Here is a 15216-nt window from a genome sequence, read left to right on the forward strand (position 1 = left end):
CATTCTGGACTTCCTGAATCTCTTTCAGAAACTTCCTCTCTCTTTCTGAATCACTAGTAGATGACCTGACAAACGTTTTCAAAGGCATCACCAACAGCCTGCAAGTGCTAATGCACCCAGCAGCAAGCACATCCTTCCCTGCCTGCCTGCCCAGCCTCCTGCTTGATGGAAAGCCCAGGATACAGAATGTTGCTTCCCAGTGGGAAAGGTTACGCAACAACCTGATAGCATCAAATTATAAACTGTCAAGGTCTCCTGGGCGCAGCAGGATGCCAAATACACAAATACAACAGAATGCTTCCTCATCACTGGGAGATGCAGAGAGGGGGAGGGGAGGCACAGCAATTCTGTTCTTCAAATTAAGCCAAAGAAGTAGACAGAGGAGCATTCATCTTGGGGAAAAAACAAGGGAAAAAACAAGTCATCACTTCCACACTAAATAGGAAATTAGGTCTGGGGGTAGTGTCAGGAAAGGGAGGAGTGGTGATTCCTAGGACCCTGAACCTAAGAATCTAAGTCATATGCTACATGGGATTATTATATATTTAGTGATCAAGGAATATTAACATTTATGTGTGTGTCTGTGTCTGTGTGTACATTGTATGTGTATCACAGACTCCTCTGACAGCTTGGTGAAACTGATGGATCTCTTCTCAGAAAAATATTTTTAAATGAAAAAACAAATGCATAAACTTACAAAGGATACAAATAATATTGAACTATAGTTTTCAAAATATTTTTAAGAAAAAGTTCACAGACCCCAGGCTAAACGCCTTTGAGGTCATCTAGTCCAATCCCCTCATTTTACAGTTGAGAACACCGCAGTCCAGAAAGATGCTCCAAGATTACCAGATGAATCCCTAGGGGCCCAGGGGCCCAGGGGCCTTCGTCCTTGTACCTTCTGTCCTTTGACCTTGAGAAAGAGTGCTCTGGGCCCCTCCCTCTTAATCTATTCTAGCTAACCAGAGAAACCAAGGAGAGAATGTGGTCCAGTCCTCTAATCCCTCTTACAAGCCACAGTGCTAAGCTGGGCAACCCCACAAAGAGGCAACAAGGCAAAATCAGGGCTCCTGCCCCATCACATCAGCTGTACTCTGTTGCTGCCTCATCAGGTAGCCAAAAAGGAATGCACAAAGTGGGGCTTTATGAAGTTCTTGAGTGCCAAGGCAGCTCTCGGCCTGATGAAACAGGTCAGTTTTTGAGAAAAGGCTAAATTACTTTGTGTCCCCCTGATTGTGAAAATACAAACGGTCTCTTCAGTCACCCTTTCATCTGATCTAAAAGGGTTTTTCTAAGTAATATCTCATCTCTGATCCCACCACACCAAGAAATGCTGAAATTCAAATGAGAATGAAACCGGGTCTAGCTGACTAGAACAAGGACCCCAAGATTCAGCCTCCAATTCTACAATGAATTCACTCAACTTAAATTCTTAGTACTTTCTCAGGTGTCTAAAATCTAGGTAATTAAAAATGTATTTGCAACACATTTAAACATTTTTCCTTTTTTGTAGTTTCAATACTTTTTTGTTTAAAAAAAAACAACAAAAAATGACAATATAAGGAATACAAATGAGTTACTTTCAAATTTTATAACATTGAAAAAAAAGACCTAATTTGGTTTTATTATGCAGGTGTCAGCTATGTACCTCTCCCAACTCTCTTCCATTAACTTCTTTTGCCTCTTAAAATCATCTAGGTCAATGGTTCTCAAAGTATGATCTGGGGATCTTCAAGACCCTTTTAGGGAAATCAATGTGATGTTGCAGGTGTGAGCACAACTTAGAATAGGTCAACATTTTTCATAATAATACTATCATGTTTTAATTTCTAATTTGGTAATTATAAATAGGTATAATCTTCACAAAAAAAAGCTCTTTGAGGGTCCCTAATAATTTTTAAGAGTGTAAAGGGGGTCCTGAGACCCAAAACTTTGAGAACTGTTGATTTAGGACAGGCTTGAAGTGAGAGAAAAAGCAAAAATAGGATGATTAGTGAATCATTTCAGTTAGAGAAATAAGAAGTACCAAAGTATGACAGAGAAAGCATTGGATGTAAGGTCAGAGGAGATGGGGCAAGGAGAAAAAGAGAGAAAAGGGGAGAAGGAGAGAGAGAGAGATGGAGGATAGAGGATGGAGGAAGAGGCAGTTAGGTGGCTCACTGGACAGAACCAGGCCCAGAGATGAAAGGTCCTGAAATCAAATCTAGCCTCAAAAATTTCTTAGCTCTGTGATCCTGGACAAGTCACTTATTACCCAATTGCCTAGCCAGAAGGAAGGAAGGAAGGAAGGAAGGAAGGAAGGAAGGAAGGAAGGAAGGAAGGAAGGAAGGAAGGAAGGAAGGAAGGAAGGAAGGAAGGAAGGAAGGAAGGAAGGAAGGAAGGAAGGAAAGGAAGAAGGGAAGAAGGGAAGATTGGGGAGGAAAGAGAGAGAGAAAGAGAGAGAGAGAGAAGTGGAGATGACATGAATACTACTGGGACTCAGGAGAACTAGTTTCTCTCAATTAAGTTATTAACTAGCTATTGTGTTTTTTCTCCTTTGAATCACAATGTCCTTACATGGAAAATAAGGGGTTTGAACCAATTGATCTCTGAGATACCGTCTTGCTTTAAATTTTATGAATTAAAGGGTTAGTTCATCTAGGTCTCGAAGTTTCTGACAAAGTCTACTTGAAAAGTGGCAGGCTAACATCAGGTCATTGTGAAGAGTCAGGGGGTAACATTCCAGCCCTCTCCAAAATAAAATACTGCATATCCCAAAGAACACATTATGAGGGACATAGTGTGAAAGTGGACACTCAGTAAAATTACAAAAAGCATGTGATTATATTAAATTGCATGCCTTCTCAAGGAAGGGGAGGGGAAGGAGGGAGAGAATTTGGAATCAAAATTTTTTTGAAATGTTAAAAATTTTTTTCTATGTAATCGGAAAAAAATAAAATATTTCTTAAGAAAAAACATGTGATCTCTGTAGTCCAAACCCAGAACACAACATTCAAAGTCCAAACTCCAGGAAACTGTTGTGTCTGTATGTAAGCCAAGACATTTTTTTCCCCTACAGTTACCGGCTTCCCCCTCACCCCTACCTCCGCCTCCCTCATTCTTACATTGCAAAGCACACTCTTCAAAGAGGAACAGGCCTTCCTGTAACTTTACAAGGGGCCAGGATGTTATATTACATTAGGGAAATTTTTCTTCACAGCCAAAAAGGAAGCATGGTGGAGAGAAGCAGTCATCCCTGACAGTCAGTCTGCATCCCTACAACAATGCTAGCTACATTATCTTGGGCAAGTTATTTTCCCTCTCTGGCTTTACCTGTAAAACTAGAGGGTTAGACTACATGATCACTAAGGTCCCTTCTAGCTCTAAAAGTCTATAAATTCAGTGATATATACCTGGATGCTTTGCTGCTACATTTCACATTGTGGTTATTTTTAACTTCTGCTCTGTAGGTGAGAACCTTGTGCTAATGAGAACAGCAGGGCAGGTACAGTACAATCACTCAGCAGGTCAGTTAGTTTCAAACACAGGAAAAAAACCCTCTTCTGTGGGCATAGTACACATCCCCCAAGTCTATGTTTCAAAAATGCACCACAAAAGGGACCAGCTGAGATATCTGTCCTACAGACTGCCCCTCCTCTCCCCACTCCCTCAAGTGGAGTATAAGCTCCGAAAGAAGACTGTGTCGTTTTTGATTTTTGTATCCCTAGGGCTTAGCAAAGTGCTTTATACTTAGTAGAGTCTTAAATGTTTAGTGGATTTAATTGGTGGTTCAGTAGCAAGATTTCCACTGTGCATACTCCTCACTTAGAACACTAAAGAAATTTGTTTCCTTGTAAAAATCTATGCTGCTAAATGCTAAAAACAAATAAACCATTAACTTTAGATTCTCTAGGCTCTCTTCTTTCTAGTTTCTTGCCCTCTGCTCCTTATTATCTTTCCATAAGAACATCAAAGAAGTTGTGTTGACTAGTCCTATCCCATTGGGGATAGGGATGATAATCATTAAGCTGTAAGGAAGCAAGAATCACAATTGGAACCATTGGAGAAAGCATTCATAGCACCACAACACACATATACCTGTGTATCCCACAATCTCTCTCAGCCCTTTGTTTACATCAATTTATGCCAGGTACAAAACCAAAAATCAAATAAGTTAGAACTGGCTTTAGATGTCATCTCTTCTGACCTTCTCACTTTACCAACCAAGAAAGAGTTCCAGGGCAGGTAAGTGATTTGCCCAGTCTCAATAGAACCAGGACTCCCATGGACTCCTAGCCCATAGATTTTTCCACTGCACTACATTATCTCAGCCCTGGTAGCTCAAAAGCTCTAGTTTGATCAAAAGGACTCATCTAGATTAGAGTTTTAAAACCAAATAGAGAGCATTTATTTTTTTATCTTAGCCATAAAGTTTAGAATCAATTTTCCATTTCACTATTAAAATTAGTGTAATATTTCATCTGGGATATACTCCCTCAACTCAAACTAGCATTCATGCTCAACAGCCGGATCTACAATAGATGGCTGCTACCCTATGAGCCCCGCCATTGATGCTATAGCTCATGAGCCCTACCTGTATGCTTTCCACTAAAAATCAGCCAATAGACCCAACTAGCTCTTAGCAAAGGCATTTGCTAGAATGACAGACTACAGTACTGGCAAAACATCCACCCCATCCCCCAAACCAAGAATGCATACAGCATACATAGAAAGAATGAATTCATACTTAGAGTATGATGGCAATGGGGCACCCAGCGGAATACCTATGTGGCAAAGTCCAACTCCTGATAATACAGAATCTGGTAATCCTCTTCATCAGACCTCTGGCAGCTCCCCTTGGGTGCAATGTCTCTGATGGCCATGTTGCTCAGGTGGGCTTCTAAGGTCTGCTTTTTCCCACTTTTATCTCCCTCCTCTACCATCAGGTGTTTCATTTCCTCAAAGCTGCTTCTCCCTCAAGTGACAGCCTTCCTGTATCTGTGTCTGTCTAGACAGAGTATCTCTGCTTCCTCTAATTTATTGGTAAAATAGTTCTGCTTCTAAAGAGATTTGGCCTAATAATAACATAATAATAATAATACCTAATAACTCAATCAATTTAATGGCCATCAGAAGTAAGGATAGGTTTTCGTTTAGCCAATCAAGGAACTTATTTGAACTTCATAAAGGCATGGTCACAATTTTACAGTTAATTTTAATATTTATATTGTGTATAATTGAAAACCTGTTATCCTAAAAAAAGAACTACATTTCCCAGGAGCTCACTGACTTCCTGTCGTTATGTACTTCCTGTAGACAAGGGATATTAGGTAGTGACATGGAGAGTCCTAGCCTCTTTGGCTTGCTGGCAAGGATGGTGGTGGTAAGCATGGGAGTTTTGAACAGGCTAATTAGCCATGGGCACGTGGTTTTTATTTTATCCCTTTTACTCATTTATTTCTAATAATCATTAATAAATCTATTAAAATATATTTTTATTATTGAGATTTAATTTTAATTTTTACATTTGCCACATTAAAAATTCATCAACTGTGACTAAATCCTATGACTGTATCAACTGAATTGATAAGGATGGAGTAGGGAAGTCATATTTCCCTCTCTTTACACTAGTCTTTACCTCCTAAAAGTACAATAAGAAGTAACATGGGAACATACCTTCCTAAGGTACTGGCTGGTAGGTGTAAATAGGTCCAGGATTTTAAAGTTTGTTCATGGATCATCAAAAATCTACTATACTTCTAAATTCCTCTGGATTTGCAACTAATTCTTGATTTGTGATACTCAAAATACATATTATAGCATCAAGAGGTCATGGGGGAAAGAAAGCAATAGAATTCAGAGAAAGGAAAAGTGAAGAGCTGACAATGGATCAGTTTAATCAGGAAAGGCATCATGAAATAGGTGAGATTATAATTGAATCTTTAAGAATAAATAAGATTTGCATCAGTTGGGGCTAGGGAGCAGTGTGGAAGAAAGAATTGTGAAAGACCAAGTGCAAAGACAGAAAAGCAGAAGGCTCTGTGTGCAAGACCAGTTTGACTAGAATGGAAGGCTTGGTTCATGGGAGAGAACCATTAAAGATAATGCTAAAGAAGTCAATTAGGAATCAGACTTTTCTTCAACTGGGAAGTTGGCCAGTATTTCTACTGCCATGTTACTAGAACAAGAGTGATATTTATTGAGAGCAGAATGTGTTTTGGAATCCCAGTGACAGAAATCTCAGCTTCTCAGCATAAGCTACCACACTAAATCCCAAATGAATCCCTTCTTACCAAAATAAAGGGGAAGATCCACTCCCTACCTCTATTCATTTGCCATAGTCCAGTGAAAGGTCCCACATGTCCTGCCAGCTCACATTTCTGAGACCATGGACCATTGTCCCCTAGAAGCAAAAGATACAGGATATAAAAGTTGAGACAACCTTGGCACCATGACAATCATTCAAGACAAGTTAATTCAAATAGAAGTCAGTGGCTGTACTTTTGTTATTTAAAGCATTGGGTAATCTTAATGAGTAGTCAGAAGATATCTGGTGTGAACAGGGTCAATAATAACAACACTGGACTTTCACAGAGTTCTCCACAGTTTTCCTACACACACATACATATGTACATGTTTATATGTATGTATTGTACTATATGGTTGGTTGGTTGTTGTTCTTTATACTCAAAAAGGACCCAAATGACATCACTATGTTGGGGTTGAGTGTGCCCAACTGCAGCTGATCCAACCAATATGAGCTCAGAATGCTATTCTATATGTTGAGCAAAAATAGCCCAAATAAACATTTGGGCTAAAAATGTTTCTAAATTTGTGCATCTCATGTTTCTTTTCAGCTACTGCAATTTTTCTTTGCTTATAGAGCACAGCATGTTCTTTGATGTGGGTATGCTATGCACATAGGTCTTGTAGCTCCCATCTCACACAGTCAATGCCGAAGTTCTTCAAAGTGTTGGAGTGTGTCCTTATATCATTTCTTCTGACCTCCAGGTGAGTGCCTGCCTTGTGTGAGTTCTCTGAAAAATAGTCTTTAACCTTGTCTATACAGTATTAGTATATATCTTTATATATACACATATATGCACACATATATGTATTTATAGATCTATATATAACATATACATATATACATAAATATGTAGTGTATACACAGACATATCTTTAAATATACTTATTTAAAACTTTAAATAACAAAAGCACCAACTTTGACTTCTACTTGAATTAGGTTGACATGTATGTAAACATACACACAAATATATATTCCCCCTTAGGTGATTCTTACAACCTACTAAGGTAGGTAGTGACAGCATCCCCACCCCCAACCCCTACTCCCACTTTACAGATGAGGAAGTTAAAAGTTTAGAGGTTTTCTATGGTAGTGGTTGTTGTTTGTTCTTCGTTTTCAAAGATGGCCAATGACACCATATGGGGGTTATATCTTGACTTGTGTGTGAATTAAATTTAAATGAAGGCAGAGTTGCACAAAGTCATCAGTCTCACTATGGCCAATAAATGGCAGAGCTGGGACTCAATTCCATGTCTCCAAACTTAAACTAAGTACTCTTTCCATGGTTCCACAAGAAACCAAAGTTGTTATTCACCCCCCTTTGCAACTATTAGTTTCGCACAGAGGTAAAAAAAAATCTGTTCCCCAGCCCAACCAACCGCAACACCAGTCAGCAATCTCACAGATAGGTTACACTGATAACAACTTGAACAAGAGAAGAGAAGGTACAGACTATCTCTACTTTTAGAAAAATAACTCTAAGTAACACTGTCTTAATCCATGATGGAGAACACATTCCTATTTCTTGAGCATTCAATTGTATTGTAAATTACCGATTGTATTTAGCTTTAAATGTGGCCTCTCAAAAATAAATAAATATGGTTCTTCCCTTTAAGAAGCTCACTATCATACAAATCCTGAACTTAATTTATTTTCAGAAACAGATGGATTTCTTATCCCTAGACTAGGTATATCTGAACTGAGACTTCTTTTATATGTTTTTCTAACTCTCTTTTAGACCTCTAAACAGTCAAAGAAAGACCTCAACCTCAAATTTAAAATAATATTTGCTAAGAATTCTTTATTATCAAATTGGCATGGGCATTGTATCACCAGAAACTCAGACAAACTATTATCAGGGAAATTCCTTTGCTCCCTTACATCTTTGTGACTCCTAACCCCAAACATCTAATAACTCCTATAAAACCCTGAGAGGATTATCCTCCTTTGATCATCCTTTAGATTTAAGATGGACAGAGAGATGCAACTCCAGGCTATCCCTCGATACCATCAGGCTGTATCTAAGACATCTGTCTGTTCCCTAAACTAAAGAATCCTTTATGAGGGTCACCCCCCTATGTCTCCAGGCCGAACCCGTTCAGATGACCAAACCCCCCCCCACCGAATACCTGAGAGTTTACCACTCTAGAGTCACGTCCTCACCATGACACAGCATCTGTTGTAAGGAGTATAAAATCCCCAGAATTGATGTTGACTGGGGGACAGCTTTTCCATCCATCCTGTCCTCCCAAGGAGCAGTCTTCCATCTTGCTCTTCCACCTATACTATCCTCCTGGCCATTCTCAACATTACTTTCTAAATTAATAAATTTCTCTTTTTATTTTTAAACTAAGTTTTGCAGTCTTGCATTCTTGAAAAAGGTATCCTTCCCAAACCCCAGGGGTTCACCTCTGCAACCCACAACAAAATGACGAGGAATGCTTGAAGACTATGTTGATCCATAATGCCAAAGTGATTTCTTAGCAATGAAGAGAGACCCAGCAACCACCAAAGGTCATCCATCAATCCAGAACATTGGAAAATGTCATGTTCTCTTCCAATCTGGTTGCTTTTTCTCTGAGTTATAATGTTCCTACAGCTTTGGCCTGAGAGATCCCAATATCCAGCTCCTATACAGTTTCTCCAACACACAGTAACACTTTGATAAATGTTTGTTGAACTGAAGCGAAGCAATACAGGAATATAAACTGTGTCATGAGTGATCTCTCTTTTAATGAAAGGTAAACCTTATTTAGGCATTTCCTCTAGGAGGTAGCAACAAGAATTTTCATCTGGGTTATCCATTACATCTTGGTTAGGTTGACTGCTTTTTACTACTTTACCTGTAAACCAGAGGAATGTGTTTTCTTTTGAAATGCTGTCAACTTTGTCCTTTATCCTGCCGACCAAGTTGTCCATCTCCCATAGGCTATCCTTGTACACCCTTTGACCTGGTAAGTCTGCTGACTGATGAGTCACAGTTAAGGGAACATGCATGTGAGTTAGGGCAAGGTACAGAAAGAAAGGCCGACCACTATCACTGAAATAGAAATGGAAGAAAGAGTCAAATTTCACTTATCTGTTTGTGGATTGTCCAGAGCTATTTGTTTTAAATTGTATTAAAATTTTAAATTACTTTAAATTACTCTAAGAACTGTGGGAATAGAAACACAGAAGAAAAACAACTGCTTGATCACAGGGGCTGATGGGGATATGATTGGGGATGTAGACTAAATGATCACTCTAGTGCAGATATCAATAATATGAAAATAGGTCTTGAACAATGACACACATGAAACCCAGTGGAATTGCATGTCAGCTATGGGAAGGGGTTAGGGAGAGGGGAGGGAAAGAACATGAATCTTGTAACCATGGAAAAATATTCTAAATTAATTAATTAAAAATGTCCAATAAAACAAAAAAAAATTACCTTCCCTCTGCTATCCACAATGCTCTTAGATCATCATTTTTCCCCATCAAATCCCACTCCTTCTCCTTAGCACAATCACCTTGTATGGCTTTTATTAAAACTCTTCATAACCTGGCCCTTTCCTGCATTTTCAGTCTTCTCATACCTTACTCTCCACCACATACTCTGTGATCCAGGGACAATGGCCTCCTTGATATTCCTCAAACAAGATACTTTTTCTATATTCTGGGGCATTTTTACTGACTTTTCCCTTGTCCAAAATTTTCTCTCTCCTCATATCCACCTCTAAGTTTCCCTGACTTCTTTCAAGTCTTGGCAAACATCCCACCTTCTCCAAAAAGCCTTTTCTAGTTCTCCCGAATACTAGTGCCTTTTCTCCAAGGGTTTCCCCAATTTGCCCTGTACAAGTAATTATTAGAATATTGTTCCCTCCCTCCCCCATTAGGCTGAGCTCCTTGAGAGCATGGACTGTTTTTATCCTTTTTTTGTATTACCAGCATTTAGCACAGTGCCTGGCATGTAAGAAGTGCTGCTTAAATGTTTGTTGACTTGACATATATGTGCTCAGGTAATATAAAGTTATTTTCATGTGAGCTTGAGAAAAAGTCATAATTAAACTCAGCATATTGGAAAAAGAATTTTATATGGCACTATGCCATGTTGCCACTCATAACATATTCTAAAGTCTAATTTTAAAAATTTCTTTGAATTAGCTATAAACTTCATTCATCTGTAAGAGAACCTTTATCCCCTTATTAATAAAAATAAATCATGTGATCTAATCCATTAAACTTAAGCTAATTTTTATTAGTCTGTCAAACTTCTATTACCAAAAATCTTTTTTTTTTTAATCTAGAAACTCTTAAAAAATGATTTTTCCTTCCCACTATATTCTATTCTTTTCCCCTCTGGCTCTCTCCAATCCCTGCTCTCAAGAATCCAGAGTCATGATCTGAAAATAACTGAATTGGCTAGACTATGGCTCTACTTGAACAGAATAAAATTTGTTGGGATTAAATATAAAGTCTTATACCTAGGTTCAAAAAACTAACTTTAAAAGTATAGAGCAAGGAGGCCGTGGCTCAGCAGATAGAGAACTAGGCCTGTAGATTGGAGGTCCTAGCTTCAAATGTAGTCTCAGATAATTTCTAGCTGTGTGACCCTGGGCAAGTCACTTGACCCCAATTGCCTAGCCTTTAACACTCTTTTGTCTTGTAATTGATACTTAGTATTGATTTTAAGGTGGAAGGAAGGAAGGAAGGAAGGAAGGAAGGAAGGAAGGAAGGAAGGAAGGAAGGAAGGAAGGAAGGAAGGAAGGAAGGAAGGAAGGAAGGAAGGAAGGAAGGAAGGAAGGAAGGAAGGAAGGAAGGAAGGAAGGAAGGAAGGAAGGAAGGAAGGAAGGAAGGAAGGAAAGAAGGGAGGAAGGAAGGGAGGGAGGGAGGGAGGGAGGGAGGGAGGGAGGAAGGAAGGAAGGAAGGAAGGAAGGAAGGAAGGAAGGAAGGAAGGAAGGAAGGAAGGAAGGAAGGAAGGAAGGAAGGAAGGAAGGAAGGAAGGAAGGAAGGAAGGAAGGAAGGAAGGAAGGAAGGAAGGAAGGAAGGAAGGAAGGAAGGAAGGAAGGAAGGAAGGGAGGGAGGGAGGGAGGGAGGGAGGGAGGGAGGGAGGGAGGGAAGACACAGGAACATCAATGAGGGAAAAGAAAATCTGGCTGGCATATGGTTCCATTCTAGATATTACTTTTTAAGAGCCACAGAGACAACCTGCAGCTCATTCAAAAGAGGATAACCACAATGATCAAGGAATTAGAGTACCATGTAAGTTGAAAAAACTAGGATCATTTTACTGGGGGGGGGGGGGAGAGACTAAGTGAAGAATAAGCACAGTCATAAAATATTTGAAGGGTTATTGAATAGAAAAAGCATCAGCTTTGTTTTATTTGGCCTCAGATGGCAAAGCAATAAGTGGAAGTTGGAAACGGGCAAATTTAGGCTTGATTTAATGAAGATTTTCCTTATAATTAGACCTGTCTAAGATTTTTCTTATAATTAGATCTGTCTAAAAACTAATGAGCTGTCTTGGGAGGAACTAGCTACCCCCATACTAGGAATCTTCAAGCAGAGACCAGATGCACCCTTTTAGGGATGTGATAGAAAGAGCATCAGTCAGATGGGTGATTCTGATTCTCCTACCTTCTAGTACCTCTTTCTAGAACCATGAGGATTTGCCAGGCTGAGATTGGAGAACCATGCTGACTTGTCTGTGATAGAGAATTCCAATAATGTACATTCTGTGATATGTTTTAAATTGGAAAACATTGGTTTAGTTCATTCTTTTGTTCTAGGAAGACCCACACTTAAACCACACTAGTTGTATGCCTTCTTGAGGGCCTACTTTGAGGAGGATTCTATATGAAAGTATGTGAAAAAATGGGATTATAAGTAATCATCTAAAAGTAGACCATTTTGCCACCCAGTGGTCAAACAGATGTCACTAGCATCACCATGGCTCAAGGGAATAGGAATGAGCAGATGTTTCTAACAAACTTGCCTTTGGGATTCTTTTCAGTGCCTCCTTCCCCTCAAAAGGTCCTTTTACTTGAGTGTGTTTGGATCTCTATACTATTATACAGAAATGGGTGATTACAATAGCAATATATTAGAGTAAAAAGAGAAGACTTTAAAATCAGGGGACTTGGCTTGAAATCCTCCCTCTTACACATTTTTTTCATTTTTTTATATTATAGGGACTGTTCTGTGGAGCATGGGTTTTAGCTCCATGGGGATGGATATATGTTCTGTCACAGACTGAAGGACTTACACTTTGGGATGACAAAACAGTCCCCTGTTGGTCCTCAGAACTGGGGGGGGGGGGGGGGGGGCTATGTTGACTATGACTCAAGTGAACCAAGAAAAGTCACCCAATTCAGTAGGTTTTAAAAGAAAAGAAAGGCCACATCACCCTCCCTCTCCTTTGAGCATATCTAACTGAGTCTGACTCTGACAACATTCTTTTAGATTTTTAGCTGGTGTGGAAGAGGGAGAGTAATTTCAAGATTAGGCCTCTAGTCCCTGAGTACTTCTCCTGTTTTGTGCTTCCTTCCCTAAGCACAGAACAGATAAGAGAATAATGATCCTAAGAGATGGGCATTTCCATCCTTGACAGATGCCTCATGTGTCCTCTGAGAAGTCAAGGAATTCCTGCGTCCTAATTGTCCAGTGGGAGTTGCTTCCTGAAACTCTCCTGCTTCTCAAAAGAATAAAATGCACTACTACCAGGAAGGTGCTGCAGCTGGAAGAACTAATAAAAGCCTTAATTATGTTCTAGCTTGTAAGTTTTAAACAATGATACATGAATAACCCACTGGAACTGTTTGTCAGATTTGGAGGGGGAAGGAAAAAGTGGTGGGGTCAGGGGAGGTGAATCATTTATCATGTAACCATGGAAAACTATTCTAAATTTAAAAAGGGAAAAAAATTATGTTCTAGCTTGCATTGAAATCCAGATTTGTTAGTTGGACAAATAGCATTGGTCAGAGGTAAAAGTGAAATATCTGTTCAGTAGTCCTTACAAAATACCTCTACATTTAGGGAGATTATCATGATAGTGATTGGCTATTGAGTTACGTTTGAAATAATTGTCAATGTGTATTTGTGAGTCATTTTAAGCACTTTGTGGTAGAGGAATAAATAATCACCTGCTACATGAGCTCTACTTTTTATACTGAGTACATTTTTTAGAAGGAACTCGCTTAATACCTGATAAGAGAGATCACAGATGTGAACCATATCTAAGCATTGTTGTATTGATTTCCCTTAGAAATCAGTGTTGGGGCAATGAACCAGATAGATAACAAAAAGCCTAGCTTTCCCTTTTGGGGGCCAGGCTTTTCCTGGATATGAATTTAGGTCTGCCCTAGCCCAAAATCAGAGCTTTTTATTAAGAAAGGTTCACATAAGGTCTTAGGGCTTGGGTAATTGATTTAAATCTTTTTATTGAAAATTTTTTATTTTATTAAAATTTGTATACATCACCTTCATTTCCTCATATATTCCTCTTCCCTCCACCTAGTGAGTCACTTCTTGTAACAAAAAAAAATTTTAATTAGAGAAGGATAAAAAAAAGCTCAACAAAACCAACCAACAAATTAATTAAATCTGTCAGAATATGTAATATTTTACACCCATAATCCTCTACAAAAAAGGGAGAATGGTACATTTTTTAGATACTTTCCTCATGACCACTTTAGTCATTATAATTACAACAGAATTTAGCATCGAGGTTTTTCTGGTCATTCTGTATATTTGTTTCTGCTTACTTCACTATGCATCCATTCATAAAAGATTTCCCCTGTTTCTCTAAATTCTTTACATCTAGGAATCTCCAAAGTCATTCCAGGTATACAATGACTTCTGAGATGGAAGACAGAAGAATAGAAGAAACAGCTAGTTCTCCCAACATTCTCCTCTAAACGACTTTAAAATAATTCCTTAAATAGAATTCTGGAGGGGCAGAGCCTACAACAGGTCAAGGTGAGACATTTTTCCATCTCAAGAAAACTTAGGAGGTTTAAGGAGAGGTGTATGATCCTGGGGTAAGAACCAACTATGGTCTCAAAGAAAAAGAAAAGCAAAAATAGACCTAATTAAAAAAGATAAACATGGAAATACATCTTACTACAGGCACCAAAGACAATGAAGTAATATCAATACTAAACATATATATACCAATTGGCATAGCATCCAAATTCTTAAAGGAAAAGTTAAATGAGATACAAGAAGAAATAGACAGCTTTCTCCATTCAGAGCTAGGTAAATCCAACCATAAAAAAAAATAAAGAAGTTAAGGAGATGGCGAATTTTAGAAAATATATTTCAAGAAAAATGAATATTTATCAGCTGTACATGGCATCTTCACAAAAACTGATCGTGTAATAGAGTATCAAGAATCTCACAAGCAAATGCAGAAAAGCAGAAATGTCAAATGCATCCTTTTCAGACCATAATGCAATAAAAATTATATTCAATAGTCATGGAAACATAGTTTAAAAATTAATTAGAAATTAAATGAGTAGGCTAAAGAACAAAGCATAGAAACAATCATTGATTTAAGTATAATAACTACAATGAGATGATAATATATCAAAATATGTTGGATTCAAATATTTAGGGGGAAATTTCTATCTCTAAGGAGATACCTCAATACAAGAGAGAAAAAGCAGATCAGTTAATTGGGCATGCAATTATAAAAGAACTGGGAAAAGAACAAATTTAAAACCCCCAATTAAAAAAAAATGGAAATACTCAAAATCAAAGGTGAGATAAATAAAATTGAAGATATTTTTATTTAAAAAATAAAGCTAGGAATTGTTTTATGAAGAAAAAACAATAAAACAGATAAATCATTGGTTAATTTGACTTTATAAAAAAAAAAAAAGAAGAGATCTTAGAGTGTGCAGGAATCTCAAGGGTTTCTAATTTGTAGTCCCTTGGGGACAAGGACTCTT

General features: G+C 38.3%; 1 protein-coding gene across 13 annotated transcripts in view; it reads right to left on the reverse strand.

Moving 5' to 3' along the window:
* Window positions 1-15216, reverse strand: part of ARSG (arylsulfatase G) — a 215623-nt gene that overhangs the window by 30167 nt on the left and 170240 nt on the right. For all 13 annotated transcript variants that reach the window (XM_007482748.3, XM_007482752.3, XM_056817253.1 and 10 more), the window contains 2 exons: window positions 9130-9326; window positions 6302-6382 (listed from right to left, as the gene is read on the reverse strand). In XM_007482748.3, coding sequence (XP_007482810.2) covers window positions 6302-6382; window positions 9130-9326 — 278 coding nt within the window. The remainder of the gene's footprint in view (window positions 1-6301; window positions 6383-9129; window positions 9327-15216) is intronic.

The sequence above is a fragment of the Monodelphis domestica genome, chromosome 2, assembly GCF_027887165.1.
Source record: "Monodelphis domestica isolate mMonDom1 chromosome 2, mMonDom1.pri, whole genome shotgun sequence".
In the NCBI taxonomy this organism is placed as follows: domain Eukaryota; kingdom Metazoa; phylum Chordata; class Mammalia; order Didelphimorphia; family Didelphidae; genus Monodelphis; species Monodelphis domestica.